This window comes from Corylus avellana, chromosome 2 (assembly GCF_965113065.1).
Source record: "Corylus avellana chromosome 2, dhCorAvel1.hap1.2, whole genome shotgun sequence".
NCBI classification, from domain to species: Eukaryota; Viridiplantae; Streptophyta; class Magnoliopsida; order Fagales; family Betulaceae; genus Corylus; species Corylus avellana.
The window spans coordinates 9,607,894-9,625,009 of record NC_142491.1 but is presented as its reverse complement, the minus strand read 5'-3'; the positions used below and the strand labels follow the sequence as shown (position 1 = coordinate 9,625,009).

Genomic DNA, 17,116 nt, shown 5'->3' with positions numbered 1-17,116 from the left:
TATTCTCACTAAAACCTAAAATTGTCAACTTTTAAACATTAGGATTCAAATTGAAAAATTGCTAAAACTTCAGGGGATAAAGTAAATTTAACCCTTTCATATAATAGTTAGTGATGATGCCAAATTACTCTAAATACATATGACCCAAATTCTAATAGCATATTTGGGAGATAATTATGTGTATTTCATTTTATTAAAATATGTATCATTTCACAAAATTTTATTTATCGGCCTAGTGCGATAAAAATACTACGGAACTTTTTATAATATTGTTGTACAATATTAGAGTTCAAATCAAATGACTAAACTCTTTGAATGAGTTATTTTTTTTAAAAAAATAAAATAAAAAAATAAAACTTTATATATTGAATAACATTAATATGATGATTGTCAAATTATTATTTATTCCGAAAATTTAAGTTGAGATTATGATATGTGCTTTATATCATACTAAATTATTTATTGTTTCAAAAATTTAAATCAATTAAAAGAAATTAATGATTTAATTTATATTTTAATAATAATAAATTTGTTCTTCAATCTTTTCCTTATCGTGAAACGATCTTCTACTAAAATCTAAGAAAATTGATGACACACGTAATTAAATTAGGTAGGGGGAAAAAAAAAAATTAAGTTAGGTAGCTAGAAATTGACCGACAACCTATAAGCTGATAATAGTATTAATTATGTCGTGAATGACGTATCCGGGGTGATCTCATTCCGATGACGTCATCTAACGCTAATTAACTAAACCTGGTACCGCCGGCGCCGGCTTGATATATGGAGACAAGCACAACGGAGATGGAAATTGGTAGCTGGGAAATGGCAATCATGATTCAACATCTCAGGGTTTTTTAATGTAATCTTTTTTTTTTTTTTAATTCAATATTTGTGATTTTTAGAAGGCATTTTAAACGTGTTCACCTGATCAATGAAAGATTAAAGGAAAGCTAGTCTCAATCCCTCCAAAAACATTCATTAATGGCTGCTTGAGAAATTGCTAGCCAACTGGCGTTATCAAAGTCTCTCGTGTCTTAAATTTACATTGGTGTTTTACATCAAAAGCACGTCAATGAAGTTTTCCTAAAAAAAAAAAAAAAAAAAAAAAATCCTTTACTCTTATCTTTTTTAAAAAAACAAGATTGCATTATGTTTCTCAGTTAAATACTCTTTTGGTTCGATGTTTCATGCTCAAACGATAAGAGATAGAGTTAAGATCGATTGATCAAACGTTTGGTAATTCATACACAAACATTCGAACGTTCTTCACTAGAGTTTGACTCAAATGTTCGATCACACAGCTTCAAACGTTCAGTCAAAACCCTTAATGAACTTACAATTTGCTGACTCATTAGCCTTTCTTAAGCTAACTACAACCTCAATAAACACTTGGGGTACTACAGGACATGATGCATCAACAGAAGTCAATGTGTCTCGTTCAGTACACCTGTGTAGACGATATGTAACCAATGTGTCTCATTCGAAATACCATCTTAACCAGCTGCTAGTAAGATGAATAAAATTGAATTGAATTAGAACAATATGTTTTGATGAATATTTAGGAGGCAAGAAGATTATATAGACTAATGTATAGATACGATATAAATTAAGAGAAAGTATGGAATTAGAGGATTCTCTTGTAACTAGAATACACAAGGATGGCAACTATTTAATGGTCCCAAAAAATAAAAAATAAACCAACCATCAGCGTTCAAACGAAAGTGGACCTAATGGTTGCACCTTAACACTAATGGGTCTTACATTCTAAAAAAAAATAAAACATTATTAGGGTCAATTCGACACTAATAATGTTTTGTTAAAAAAAAAAATTAAAAAAATGAGGCCATATTCAAAAGATATATAAATGATTCTAATAAAAATCAAACACTATACTCAATTACTCTTACAGATATACAAATATATATATATTGGAATCCCATGTATAAAAGTGAACACTATATTCAATTACTCTAAATTCAATAATAATATCAAGGAGATGGTAAAAATTAGTATGTAAAGTGGTAATGATGGAACACCATGATGATACTTACACCACACAAAAAATGAGGAATTAAATGCTAACCCCATTTAGTTTAGACAGAATTTAGAATTTTTTTTTTTTTTTTTTTTTTGATAAGTGCACATCTCCAGAATGTTAAGAACAAAATTTTGCAACATGAACCTAGAGTGAGTAAATCGTATAGATCTCACACTATGTAAAAATTTTCTTTAGTTTGCAGAATGTCGCTTTTTACCATCTCAAACAAGTTGGTAGATTCGATTGTATAGGAACGATCTATATTTTGGTAATTCTAAACTGAAGTGATATAAACTGGAGAAATCAAAATCATGCACACAGCTTTGTCCAAGCTTCAATCCAAGAGCTCCAAAGAATCCTGTCATCAAGTTCTGATATTTTTCAGTCATGTGTCCTAGGATCCAACTAGACCAATGTAGCACCCAACTTCTAAGTAAACAAGGTCTTTCAAGTTCTAAAAACATTAAGGTAACTTTTTGGACAGTATAAGTTCCTGAATATTATATAATATGAAATTGAAAGTTACCAATATAATGAAAGTTGCAACACCAAGATTCTCCCTCCGGAGTAGCTCAACACATCTTTGGGCAACACTGGTTGTTTCCACTACAATATAATCAAGTCCAGCACATGCTGTTGATATAGCAACATCGTATTTTGCTGCAAATAAAAAAACCACAAGTGAATGCCGAGGCAAAAAATGATTAAGAACATTTATGAATTTGCTATCACTATAATACGAGGCAAAGAAAATATTTTTTTTTATAAGTAATAACCAATTTTATTAAAAGCGTAAAGCACCCCAAAGTACACAAGGAGTATACAAAACGATCACCTAACTAGAAAAAGAAAAGCGAGCAAGAAAATCGTCATAACTAATCGACAACGGGGACAAATGTACTACAATCCATAGATACAAAGTACAAAAACAAGAGGATAATATGTCCTCCAATGACCTCTCTAAATCCTCAAAGCATCTATTGTTCATTTCCTGCCATAAACACCAAAACAGACATATAGGCACCATCTTCTAGACCACCGCACTTCCTCACCTTCCAAAAGACCACCAACAAGCTAGAAGATCAACAACCCATCTAGGCATTACCGAGGCAAAGAAAATATTGATCTTGTTGATGCATGAAACGTCATGCACACCAAGAGTTGGAAACAAAACGGTGGAAAAGTAATAAACCAACCACCATTTGCTAAAAAAAAAAAAACAAACAAACAAATCAACTTATATGATCAATACATTGTTACGCATAAAAAGAAAGAAGAAAACAAACAAATCAACTCATATGAACAATACAATACTGCAATAGTCAACCTAAGCAGCCCTCATCCAAAAGAAGTTCCAAACAATTTACAATCTAGCAGTTCACAATTTCATATGAAAAGCTACTATTTCCATAGTAGAACCAAAAATAATAGTTGAACTTCAATAAAATTAAAATCCTCCCTCAAAAGCTTTTCATTCCCCAATGGCCCAACATGCATTATTTACTACCGAAACAGTTTCCTTCAGTTTAGGAGTGTTCTGTACAGCACATATGTAAGGTAGATAAAAAAACTACCAAGACTACAGCTCAAAAGTAAAAGCTATGAGATAAGTTTCACTGACCAGTTGCTTTGCTGCAACATCAAGAATTGCAGACAAACGGGGGTGCAAATGAACAGGGCATACCTAATCAAAATCATCAAAGGATGTTGATATGCATGAAGTTGCTCTAACAAAACAAATTTATTTAAAAAAAAAAATTCAGAACAAAAGCACCAAAACAGGCAGCTAAGAAAGCAAACACGCTTTATTTCATATATTTTCTTGATCAAGAAATTTCAGCAAAAGGAGAATACCAGACTCTCTATCCCACTGCCAAGGCCCAAGACCCTCTGCAAGTCCAGAGAGAAGATCAAGAAAGCATACAATAAACTCTTTGTCATATTGAACCCCTGCTGAAACAGGATCAACCTGCAATAGAAACACAACAATGCAGAATATTTGAGGTTTCAAAAATTATATGGATGTGATACCAGGATACCATTGATTTACTCCATAATTTGTCACCAACTCTAGATACTCCGATGATCCCTCAAGAAACCAATAAAGTAAATCAAGATCAATAGAAAAGAGTGAAAATACATGTGATATAGATGTAAAACACTCTAGCAGTGGAAAACTGTCCTTATCTGAGCATACATACATTTGGATTTGTAATCCAACCAAGACTGCATTCTAAAATCCAACAATTCCCAACCTTTGATAACCAAACGGCTAAGGCCAAAAATCAACACAAAATCCTCCACAATTACGACCTATAATCAAATATGCACAAGAATCCAAGGCTACTAAAATCAACACAAGAAAACCCGACTATAATCAAGAATTAAGAACAAAGGGAACGATTTATACCTTTGAAGAACCCATTTTTCTGCAATTTCTCTCACAGCTCCGTCTCTGGGTCTCTCTCTTCCTCTCCTCAACTGTCTTTCACAGCCTCTCTGCGCAGCATGTTACCAACATGAAAGAAAACAAAGGAGATGACGAGATAAAGAATAAAAAGACTTAAACTAAAATGGAAATCCCCAAATTAAACCCTAAATTTAAATCCCAAATCAGAACAATTTGAATCCCAAGACTATTAGACCTATCATAAGAGTCCACTCTAAAATTTTATTTTTAATTTTTTTTATTATTTTTAACAGTAGATGGCGCTAATGACTTATCATCAACGTCCAAAATTGGGTGAACACTAATGATCTTATATTTTCATTTTTTTTTTTTTTTTATTTTTTTTTTTTTTTTATATTGTTATATAGGACTATTAGCGTCCACTGAAAATTTGGACGCTAATGACCTATCATCAGCATCCAAATTTAGGTAATGATCTTCTACTTCTGATTTTTTTTCTTTTCTTTTTTTTGATTTTTTTTATTTCTGTACGGGATTATCAAATATCAATGCCTAGTAACAATGGATGCTAATGATAAGTCATTAGTGTCCACTTCAAATATAGACGCTTATGACCTATCATCGGCGTCCATTTTTGGATGAACGCCAATGATCTTCTATTTTCAATTTTGTTTTTTTATTTTTTATTTTTTTATACAAGATTATTAGCTAGTGGACGCTAATGATATTTTATTTTCGATTTTATTTTTTTTATACAGGACTATTTTAGTGGACGTTGATGACCTATCATCAACGTTTTTCAAATTTTTAATTAAAATTAGTCACAATAATCCTACTTTTGGATATATCATACGTATTCTGTGTATGATCTTCTATGGCGTGTATCTTCCGGACATGCTCTATATCTTTTGGGCTTAATACTTACGGATCATGTTTCCTTACAACTTAGTTGTTACATCTTGGGCCGATTAATGACCCAGTTCCCGGAGACAGACAATATCCCTAACAGTTACCTCCAATTCCATTTATTCGAGACATTCAGATAATGGGAATTTTATCATTTTCTCGGATATATCCTAAGAACACTATTAAGATGCTTCGATGCTTTGATTATTAAAGTTCCACAATTCATTATGAATTTTGACAATGCACTGTGGTGCACATCCCATAATGCATAGGCTTGACAGACTACCAAGCTTATTTTACCAATGCCGTGCAGACTTAAATGGCAGTCCTTAAAAGTTGGTCAATCAAAATTCATAATGCATTATTTGCGGTCATTATCGTTGAATCCAACCAATCAAAAAATGCAAGCAAAACACCATAAAAATTCTAAGAGTGAGATATTTTTGTAGACTCGTAAAGGATCAAGTGCCTAATAAGTTTCTGCGTGTCAACAATTTTGACATTAACGGCCAGCAACATACCACGTCCACACAACTGGACATTATTCAATATGAGTAGTTAGTTCTATTTATTTCTCTGGTAAAACATGACAGAAGAGCTATAGCGAGTCTCTTTCGTTTGAAATTATAGAGGTAAAATCACACTTTTATCCTTTACACTAATGAGAGAGAGAGAGAGAGGAAGGACAAGGCAGCAAATCTCTGAAAATGGATATGGTCACAGAAGCTAGACTTGGGGAAGAGGAGAAGAGGAAGAGATGGAAAGCAGAGAGGAATCCTAAAACTAAAGGAGATGACCACTTTTTTCCTGACGGGAATATACGATTGCAGATAAGAAGGATAACCACTTAAAAATCACTGCAAAATAAATTTTTTTTACTTTTTAATACTACTTTTTTATTTTTTTTTACTAATTATTACATTCATTTTTTTCCTCATCAAACATAAACACTGCCTTGTAAAGTTTATGTTGTTTACCGAACAAGGCCTTAGTAATGGGAGGGAATCCAGATCCAGCAAGGTGAGAATGCGCCGCCCGAGGAACGGTCTTCGATGTCATTGGCCATTGAGTAATTTTTAATGAATGTTTATTGGTCTAGTGTGACCAATACAAATTTTGTAGCCCCCAGCCAAAGGGTCAGATCCTATATTTTTCTACTGCTTGTTATCGTATTTGAGTCATAATTTGGTTTCCAACGACATGTAAATTGATAAACCTAATTTTCTTTTATTAGTTTGGCTTGTTAAAAGACCTAGCATAATTAATACTTTCTTAATATGGTTATTGGTCTAATGTGACCCGTTTTATGGCTAGGTATGTAAAACAATTCAAAGCATCTCCTTTTCAGAACCATATCTGAGCATTCCCTCAAGGCTTAGTGAATTATCCTGATTCCGAAATTAGGTTTTCTCTTATCTTGTCCAAGACCGTAAAGCTAGAAGTTGATTTAGCTTCTGCTAGTATTGAAGATGTACTTTGCAAGGTGTGATCTTTGAATTACTTTTCCATTGAGATTTCCTGCTTCCCGTGAATGTAGTTATGTTCAATTCTTTTTACTAATTCCATGAACATGCATTGTACATATATTTTTTTCTTTCTTTCTTTTCCTCTTTGGGTGAATTTCAGGACAGAGATGGCAATAATGTCTTTGATAAAGATGATAAAACTCTCATAGATATAGATGGAACTGAATTCATATCTGAGGATTTAGCCTTGCTTTGCCCTTATAACATTTATAAAGGAGAGCAAATTCAGAAATGAAAATATTGAGGTTTGCGATACTTGATTGTTCCTTTTAAGATTCACTTTCACTGCCTATATGTTGTAGTTTGAAGTCACGAATATAACAAAAAGTTTAGTTTCTTGGAACTGATACCAGCTTACATAAACGGATATTCTAAGGCAACAACTGCGATTGAATTATAAACACGTGGCTAAATTTACCTATTACAAAAAAAGAAAAAAAACAACAGAGAAGTTAAAGAAAACAATATTCTAAGGCAACAACTGCGATAACCACGACCTCCTATGGTCGTCGGACATCCTTATGAAATCCCATCGGAATTGCTGCTGAGAATAAAATGACCGTATTGCTTTAAAGTAGGTATCAACTGATATCTTGTCAAACTCATTATTGAGAAGTTTCATACATACAACCATGGGCCTAGCCGATGTGCATGTGCTATGTATGGTCGAAGAAAGCAAGGTATAGTGGTAAGAGTCGACACTTGAGAGATCTTTCGTTGCCTCTACTATTTCTTGAACTTCTTTGGGCATATTGCTACTAGGCCCCATAGAAATGTCACCATCGGCCTTACCCTTAAATGACGACTCATCGAACATTGGTCGTTTTTCCTTACTTTTGGCACTATGACTGCTTGTGTCCCTGCTAGCCGATCGTCCCAAGCTTTTTTTTACCTAAAATTCCAGTTGTTAGAAAGTAGTCAGACCAGCCTTAGAATCGTACAAATTAAAAGTGTTGAAACTATTACCAATTTAATACGCTCCCACATAATTGGCGTGCCATCAACAGTGTTAATGATGGGATCCACCCAAATCCGGATTTGTCACGTTATGTACGAAAAAATGAAACGTACATAACCATTGGGCATGTAACATGGAAAACGTAGTAGGCATTGCAACCATTATGAGCATATAAAAAATCGGAGGCTGAGTACAGCAATCAATGCAATCAAGAACAATCAGTCATTCCAGAGAGAAGGTATATTTTGTGTCTTACCTTTAGAGTGCTGGTTTGCTGCATGCAATACCTTTGAGTGCTGCTTCTAAGGAAATAGGGCTGCATATCATGAATGTAATAGGTCAGTCAAAGTATAGTGAATGTTAAAAAGAAAACTACCACTCAGGAACCATTTATTTAAAAGATTCAAGAATACAATAATGAATATACAATATCCAAAAAAACACATGAATGAACAAACTTGATAGTGGGAAAAGTTAGTACTGTAATGTTACCTGTTTATTTAGTGCACATATTGTACTTATGGTAATACGTAGACATCACTTATGTTTGTTCGATATTTTTGTCTAAATATTTGATTGGCCAAATTCGGTGATTAAATCTATTGTAAGTTATCCCCATATGTTTTTGGAGTATTTGTAACACTTAACAGGGGGACAGTGCTGTCCGTTCGCTTGACCGTTTTCTGGCTGTTCGACCGCTACAAATAACACTGAAGAGGTCAGTGTTGTCCATTCGACAACCATTCTCTGGACGATCAAATGCAGCAAGAACAAACTTTCCCCAATCCTCTCTCTTACCCCCTATTCTCACTTATTCCTATGCGCTTTTTAGAGTGTTTATTAATGCCTAAATTGGATCTCTGTTCATAGGGATTGACGAGTTCACCTACCACTAACAATCTAGTTTTTCTTCTTCTCCTTTTTATTCTCTTATATAGAACTCCTTAAGAGAAAAACCAAGATTGACATTAAAACCTTGAAAATAATATCTTTCCAAAGCATAAAAGAAATGATCAAAATAAACAATCTCTAACCTGAAAAGAGGTACTAAGACCCCAAAAGAAAGAAAAAGATTAAAGAAAAAAAAAAGGGCATAAATAACAGTTTACAATTGAAGCAAGGAGTAAAAGGGTTTGAAAGTATACCTTCGAAGAACGTGTTCTTGGCCTGCTGAGGAGGGTCTGCCTACGAGGGTTCTTGCGGGTAGGGGAGTGGGAACTAGAGGAAGAACAGCATTGTGCACTGTCGGAAGACATAAGATATGGGATTTCGGTAGAAATTGGGTGCCCTTTCAAGCAAGGTCTCCGTGCACTGTATTTGGATCCCCTCAATCCTCGCTTATCGGCAAATTCCCCGGAAAAATCTGCGCATGTCACTCCTCGCTCAGCAAGCACAGCTCTCTGCTTGAACCTATTTGCATACAGCTTCTTCACTTCTTTGGTTTTGAAGGTGTTGGAGTAGTATTTCTGTGACCGAGAGAGCATTTCTTGGATGTTCCTTCCATGGTACCTACACACTTAACCCCAAAATGAGTGGAAATCGCAGAGAATATCTCATGAGGTAACTATGTATGCGAAACGACAAAGAACATGTGAAACCAAGGCTTAAAAATATCACTAAAGCATTACATCAAACACTTGATGTTCATTACCGTTAGACATGTGAGCAATAATCACTTCAATAAAAACAAAGGAAATTTGACCAACTACACATCATTGAGATATTAACATCAAACATGTGATGTGTGTTAAGTTTGAGGAAGGCCAAAAATAAAAACAAACGCTTATGTCCCTCACAATCAAAGCTTAAACCATAATGACAATAAACAAGAGCAATTGTCATTATAATGTTTGAGATATTAACATCAAACATGTGATGCGTGTTAAGTTTGAGGAAGGCCAAAAATGAAAACAAACGCTTATGTCCCTCACAATCAAAGCTTAAACCATAATGACAATAAACAAGAGCAATTGTCATTATAATGTTTGAGATATTAACATCAAACATGTGATGCGTGTTAAGTTTGAGGAAGGCCAAAAATGAAAACAAACGCTTATGTCCCTAACAATCAAAGCTTAAACCATAATGACAATAAACAAGAGCAATTGTCATTATAATGTTTGAGATATTAACATCAAACATGTGATGCGTGTTAAGTTTGAGGAAGGCCAAAAATGAAAACAAACACTTATGTCCCTCACACTTAGGCATTTTGTCAGACATGTGGTGTGCACAACTATTTAGTCATGTGAAAAAAACTCATGGATAATGGAAAATCATACCGAAATACATCACAAACAATGTGTATAACACAACCGCAACCAGAATCAAGCATAACAATTAACAAGACTCTCAAAATTTTGAACTTTGAAAAATCAATCCAACCTCAAAACCCTAGGTTATCTTCTCAAAAACATGAAATGAGACAAGATTAAATCATGGGTATCATACCTTGAATGAAATGAGATTGAAGTATGCTTGAAAATGGAGAAGAATTCAGTTGAAATCGAGGAACCCAAAGATTTTGCGAAAAATGCAGGTGCGGCCGAGAGAGAGTGAGAAAGAAAATCTGTCGTGGGGGTTCAGGGTTTGAAAGGTGTCTGGCAAAGAATTCTACTTTTGCAGCTCACACGATCACGTGGTTCCTGCGCACGGTTTCAGCATTTCAAAATTCAAATCCAGTCCCATGTCCATCCTCATACAATCTACAATAAATTGTTCTCGAGCCTTGGGAGGCAAAGATATTTATTATCCAGTTTCAACTCCTAATGCTTCTTCACTTCAACATGACAGATTGACAGTAGTCATAAAATTCCAACTCAAACTACTGCTATTAACCAGAAATGAAATGATGTTGCATAGGTAAAAAAAAAATGAAAAATGCGAAAAAGAAAGAAACAAGATCTCAAGAATGGATCGGGATCCGGGCAAATGGCTGAGAAATTATCCATCAATAATTTTTTAAATTTTGGCTATAAGTTGCTACTTGTGATACTAATTAAAATATAATAAAATATTATTTAAATTTAAAAAAAAAAATAAAAATAAAATAATAAAAACATATAAAGTGGCCAAACACCCCATTTTTGCCGTAAGAAGTGACCGGCCACCTTAGTTGAGACATGAGGGTGGCTTTTGTCACCCCATGTCGTCGTTGCCGGTGAATGTAGTAGGCTTGTTAAATCAAATCACTTAAATCTTTATGTTTTGTGTGATTATTTATCTTTGTTATTCTTCATTTTTCTAATTTTTCGCACAAGTCTTTGGTAATATGATTTATTTACTAACAGTTCTGAGCAACTCCAATGGGTCGACGCTGATGGGTTTATATCAGCGCTATGAGATGTTGATGTATAATTATTACACTAATAGTTATTTTGTTGCCCCTAATTGTTTTCCTACCTCAAGCCACAGGTGATATAAGTTCCTGTGAGCATATTACCTTCTATAGTATATTGGACGTTATAGTTGACTAGCGTCCACTTTGCTGGGCTGATTCAAAGGTAAGGCAACTTAGGCTGTTGCTTAGGGTCTCCAAATTATTAAGACCAAAAAAAAATTTTAATAAAGCCCAAAATTTTTTTCTTTTTTTTTAAAAAAAAATCTCAAAAAAATTTAAAGCAAAAAACAAAATTCATCAAAATTTAAGGCATTTAATCATAATAAATAAGTAATTTAAAAAGCCTCATTTTAATAAGGCCCAAAATTTAACAAGACGCATGATAAAATAAGAACAATTAAAAAAAAAAAAAAAAATCTAACAAAGCCACCCATGTCTCTATGCTGAAAGCCTGCAATTTTTTTTAATTTTTTTAATTTAATTTTTTTTTTTTTATTTCTAGGGTAAGTGGTATACGACAATGGTACAACTCCTATATTCTTTTCTTGGCTGTAGAGCACAGCTGCACAAGAGAATAAAATATTATTTGTTTAGGGGCATAGGCACAAGTTGCCGGACAACCGACACAAGCACAACTCTAGACTCTAAAGTCTCTAGACTAGAGATAATAGTGATTGTTGACTTGTTGTACAGGTTGTTTTAAACCTTCATCTTCTTCAAAATGATAAAGTTCTGTACAGAACAGCTTCTTGCCTCTCCAAAACCTTCTTCTTCAAGCTCAAATTTTTCTCCCGCCTAAGTTCTACTGTTCAATTTGTTCCATTGTTCCTTTAACAAATCAAGTTCTATTCTTTTGTTTTTATAATTTATTTTATTAAAATCAGAATTTTTTTTTTGGTAAATCGTGTTTTTTTAATTTGTTAATATTTTGAATCAAACATGTCTACTAGAAAATATGTATTTGGAATATGAAAAACTTAAAAAAAAAAAAAAAAAAAAAAAAAGTGGGAAAGCCGATTGAATCTTAAAGAGGATCTAAATAAACTTGTTATTAGTAATAAACAAAATATTGAGGATAATTTAGGTAAAAAACTCATAAATGAACAAAAAATTCATAAAAAAAAAAATTAAAAGATAATGAAAATACTATTGATGTATCTAACTCTGTTGTTACAACTATTAATGACCAGGCCAATGAAAGATATATTGATGGAAAATTAAGAGATTTATTAGTAGAAAATGGTCCAATAAGATATAATAATATAAATTTTCCTAAAGATGAGAACTCTAGGCATTTTTCTAATACATATTATATACAAAAATTATCAAATGAGGAGCAGCATAATAAAAAATGACTAATCTATTCAAAACTTAATAGATTTAGATAGCGTATTTTGTTTTTGTTGCAACTTGTTTAATTCAAAACTTAATAGAATGCAACTAGCTAATGAATGAATTAATGACTGAAAAAATCTTAGTGCTAAACTTAAAAGTTATGAAACAATCAATGAACATATTACTAACATGAATAATTAGGTTGATTTAGAATAAGATTATTAAAAATAAAACAATTTTATCGCTTATGGAATTTTATTGACAATACTTGTTATAGTTGCTTTTACAGAAAGAAATTTTTCAAAATTAAAATTGATAAAGTCCTACCTAAGATCAACAATGTCACAAGAGAGATTAAATGGATTAGCCATATTATCAATTGAAAAAAATGATGTTAGAAAATCTTGAATATAAAAACTTAATCAGTAATTTTGCATCCCAAAAAGCGAAAAGACTGATTTTTAAATAAAAATATAATAAAAATATTAAAATAAAAATTATTTAAATATTTTATTTTTACTTACAAAAAAAAAAAAGAAAAAAAAAATGGCCCAATTTCAAAGTTTCACCTAAGGCCCCAAAGTATATTGAACCGGCCCTGAGTGGACGCTAATAAGGTCGTTGCCCCTAATGATTCAATTTCTTATAGTGAAAATACCATACATCCGATTATCTACTTTTTATTTTATTTTTTATCTATATCATTTAAATTTTATTTTATTTTTATTTTATTTTTATAAGGATTGTATTTCTTCTAAATATATTATTTTTCAACTTTTGGGAAAAAAGAGATGTAGAGAGAAATAGTATGGAAAAATTTTGGGAAAAAAGAGATGTGAAGAGATAAATATTATATTAATGGGATGGATGTATGAACTGTTTTTGTTACATGTAGCGGTGCACTGTTCACAAATGCAAAAAAAATAAAGAAAAAATAATTTGTATTTGAGATGCATAGTCCAATGTATAGAGTTTTTGTAGTATTTTGCTTATCTATTTTAGATAAAAATAAAAAATGGCTAAGCCATTGTGAGTGCTCTTAGAGCATTCACATGTGGAGGAGCCAATTTTTTATGCAAAATAGCTCATCAAAACTCACTTTATCTAGTTTAACTAATGAATTTTTAAAAGACCTTATATCCGATTAGCTAGATTTTTATCTATATCATTTAAATATTTTTTTTAACTCTTAATTGAAAAAGTTTTGGGAAAAGTTATTGAGAAAAATTGGGAAACGTTTTAGGAAAAAGGAGAAAACTAAGTGAGAGAAATAATAAAAAATAAAATAATTCATTTGAAAAGTGCTGCTACATTTAATTTTTTTTTAATTTTTTAATCAAATATCAATTTTGCATTTTTTAAGGTAATCCAATGTAAGAATTTTTTATAAATCTGATTAACTATTTTAGATAAAAGTGTTCCTCTTCTTGCTTTTGCTTAGCAGTTTTCAATCTTCTGTGCGTAGAGTAAGGGAAAACGAAGAGAAAGGTGGTGAAGAAGAAGACCAAGAAGCAAAAGTAGAACCTTACTTCGTGTATTTGTGAGTGATTGTCCATGAGAAACAGAAAACTATGCTCAAAATTTGAGATAAATGACACTTCCATTTAATCCTGCTTCCACATCAAATCATATGAGTCCTCTGTTTTATGGTTCTGAATTCTGATGTGAGATCACTTCCATTTCCCAGGTTGAATATTCCAAGAGTTTCCAGTGAAACTGTTTCTGGGTATGATCTCCAAAACTCCAACCCCAGATGAATGCTCTTGGACTTGGATTTTCGTCTGGCATTTTGTCTAATGATGGTGTTGATCATGATTACCGAAATGGGTTTAATCTTGCTAAGCAAATCCAAGATGGGTTTAATATATATATAAAAAGCGGTCAGCAGTTTTTACTGACTGCTTTAAAAGCGGTTAATAAAAATTGCATTTTCACCTGGTAAACTTTTTCCAAATATTTATTTAACTTGAGATTTTTTTAGAAGCTCTAGTAAATTACTTTTATGTTGATTATATGGTTTGAAGAAATAAAAAATTATGAGTGATTATTTCCGCTGTATGAGTTGTATTTCTATGTAGTCATGTTACATATCCCTTGTAACCTTTTCCCGCATTTGCTTAAAAAAAAAAAAATGTTACATAGAAAATCAAGATATAATGATTATAATCTGTTTTCGACTTGCCTATAAAGCTGAAGCATCACAATAATGACTGTAAATTGTAGAGAGAGATCATTTAGTTACTGGGGCAAACCGTAGGGATTGACAAGTTTATTTGAAATTATAGGGATTTATTGGTTACCAGGTCAAACCATATAGACAAATTTAGCATTTTTCTCTTAAATATAATATTACATTTAATTATTGATTCATATATAACATAGTTTTGAGTAATAATAAGATGTATTTGCATGTACTATTCTATATTCAAAAGTATATTACTTTTAGGTGTCAATAGACTAGCCAACCGGTAACTCTAAAATCTCTAAACATAAAATAAGATCAATGAATTTCATATAAAATTAACTCCCAAATTACATAATTTTGGGTCCAAAATGGTCCAACCTAAAAAATATAAAACATAACGACATCAAATAAGGTAGTACAATATCCCTAATATACATTATTCCACAAATCAAAACAATATTATTTGAAACAATGATTAATTGAGGACAACTATAGCAAGTCTTGCTCTCGCACCTTCCTAAGAAGCCTCCAAATGAATATGTAATCAAAGCATACGTTTTGTGTAAAGTGAACCTAAGTAAATAAAGTGAGTAGTAATTAAAGAACATGGAAAAACATTTAAGTAAGTACAAATGCTAATTAATTCGAGAAAAATTATGCTTAATACACAACTGATGAGCAAAAAAATATAAAAGCTTATTATTCTTATTGTACGACCATGCATGGCTACTGAATTTCCAAAGCCATCAAGTAATCATAAAATCACCTATATTCATATTAACCATTATAACTGTAATATGATGCTTCTTTATCTAATAGCATATATTTAAGAAAAATATTTTCTATATATGTTGAAGCCAAAATTGTTTTAGGGTGTTGCATTATATCATGATTAGCATAGCTAATCATGATATGTGACTTGCATGTTTTCCTTTTCATTTATTTTTAATAAGAAAACTACAATTTCATTTTAATATGCAACCACAAATTAAGGGGTTTAATGACAATTATTAAAAACGAAAAATCTAAATTATAAATAGAGTATACAACAAACAGATAGAATTGTTATACCCAAAGAACCAATGTTTATGTGTAATGATTTTTTAAGTGTAATGATTTTTTATTGATTAAGGCCAGGGTAAGATGAAATAGCGGTTGTTGGAAGAGGTAGAAATAAAATGAATTTTGTAAAATGTCAACTAGAAACAAAAGGATTACAATTTTTGAAAAAAAAAATTATGGTATGGGTATTTTGTTATACTTAAGTTATAAAAAATTAGTTGAGTACTAAAGAAGTGACTTCTATGACCATAATTTATATCCTGCAATTCAATTTACAAATTCATATACAAGGTGATTTAAAATATTCACGATTTCTATCATTGGAATTCACTAACATGAGATCTTATTACTTCAAATTCAATTTAAATTATTATTTTTAGTAAGTAGTTGGCAATCTATATATATATTTTTCGTTTTTTTGGTATGTAGAAAGAAATTCTGACAGTCAATATATGGTTATGATAATGATAAAAATTTTGTTTGATATTACTTTATGTATTGATGTTACTTACGAAATGTTGCATACTTGCATATATAAGTTAGAAAAATGGTTAAAAATGAACTTTTATTACGTGTTGAGATTTATGAAGAAGAAACAATGTTCAAAATTTTGTAATGATGAATATAAATAATCCACAATGAATATTATTTTGATGTCCAAGAAATACATAAAAGTTGAAAAGTCTTATTTGTAGGTACAAGTCGTAATATGGTTTCCATCTTTGTATTGTAAGCAATTAAATTGATTACCAAAAAATGGCTGGAGAGAGAGAGATCGAGAAAGAGAGAGATGGAATCGTTAAGAAATCTTTATCATACCTTACGCTAGGGATTCTGCGTTTAAACGCCATTTGAGTGCTTCTTGGATGGATTGCCATTCATAGACAAGTAACAGGATTCAACGTTATTTATGGGGGTAATTATGTTTTTCCCCATCTGAGTTAACTTCTTTGACTGATGAAATGGGGGTTTTGGTCACAAAATGGTAATTTGATGGGTCGGGCAGTAATATTGTCAGTTCATGGAGGCAAAGTGACAATGCGTTGTAGTAGATGAGAAGAAAAGATAATTACCCCTATATTATGTGAAGACACCCATACAAAGAGTGTAATGTCCTGGCTTATAAAACAAGCTGAAAGCGGAAAATATCTTGATTTTTCACATGATGCTACTAGATATTGTTAGTTCTTAGGATTGGCTAATTCGGTGTTAAAAAAGACAATTCAATGTCTATGTATGTATGTATGGATGGATCAATTGATTGATGGATAATGTATGTATTTGAAACATACTTATATAAACTCAAGATTGGATTGTTTAAGATTATAAAAAAGGTTACAGGAAATATATATTATA

The 17,116-nt window shown here is 31.8% G+C and overlaps 1 protein-coding gene and 1 long non-coding RNA gene across 3 annotated transcripts; both read right to left on the bottom strand.

The window, feature by feature from the left end:
* Positions 1 to 2,118: 2,118 nt before the first annotated feature.
* On the bottom strand, positions 2,119 to 4,676 carry LOC148587281 (uncharacterized). Its single transcript, XR_015911560.1, has 5 exons — positions 4,449 to 4,676; positions 3,893 to 4,007; positions 3,660 to 3,722; positions 2,565 to 2,698; positions 2,119 to 2,396 (listed from the first exon to the last, which is right to left on the bottom strand). It is a non-coding gene; the product is annotated as an uncharacterized LOC148587281 (long non-coding RNA).
* Positions 4,677 to 7,133: 2,457 nt separating this feature from the next.
* On the bottom strand, positions 7,134 to 10,774 carry LOC132163156 (uncharacterized). 2 transcript variants are annotated; one of them, XR_009438274.2, is made up of 4 exons: positions 10,290 to 10,774; positions 8,984 to 9,347; positions 7,847 to 8,154; positions 7,134 to 7,772 (listed from the first exon to the last, which is right to left on the bottom strand). XR_009438274.2 is itself a non-coding variant. In XM_059573345.2 (4 exons), the coding sequence occupies exons 2-4, from the start codon at positions 9,320 to 9,322 to the stop codon at positions 7,350 to 7,352; spliced, it is 822 nt and encodes a 273-aa protein (XP_059429328.2). In that variant the 5' UTR covers positions 9,323 to 9,347; positions 10,290 to 10,774; the 3' UTR covers positions 7,134 to 7,349. The 2 variants fall into 2 exon arrangements, 1 of the variants encoding a protein (XP_059429328.2); XM_059573345.2 differs by having other exon boundaries at positions 8,095 to 8,154.
* Between the last annotated feature and the right edge of the window lie 6,342 nt (positions 10,775 to 17,116).

Coding starts and splice junctions, on each gene's coding strand:
- LOC132163156 (XM_059573345.2), bottom strand. CDS start 9,322: ATGCTCTCTCGGTCACAGAAATACTACTCCAACACCTTCAAAACCAAA. Junction 8,155..8,983: donor CAAGAACACGTTCTTCGAAG/GTATACTTTCAA, acceptor CATGATATGCAG/CCCTATTTCCTTAGAAGCAG. Junction 7,773..8,094: donor AGCAAACCAGCACTCTAAAG/GTAAGACACAAA, acceptor CTGGAATTTTAG/GTAAAAAAAAGCTTGGGACG.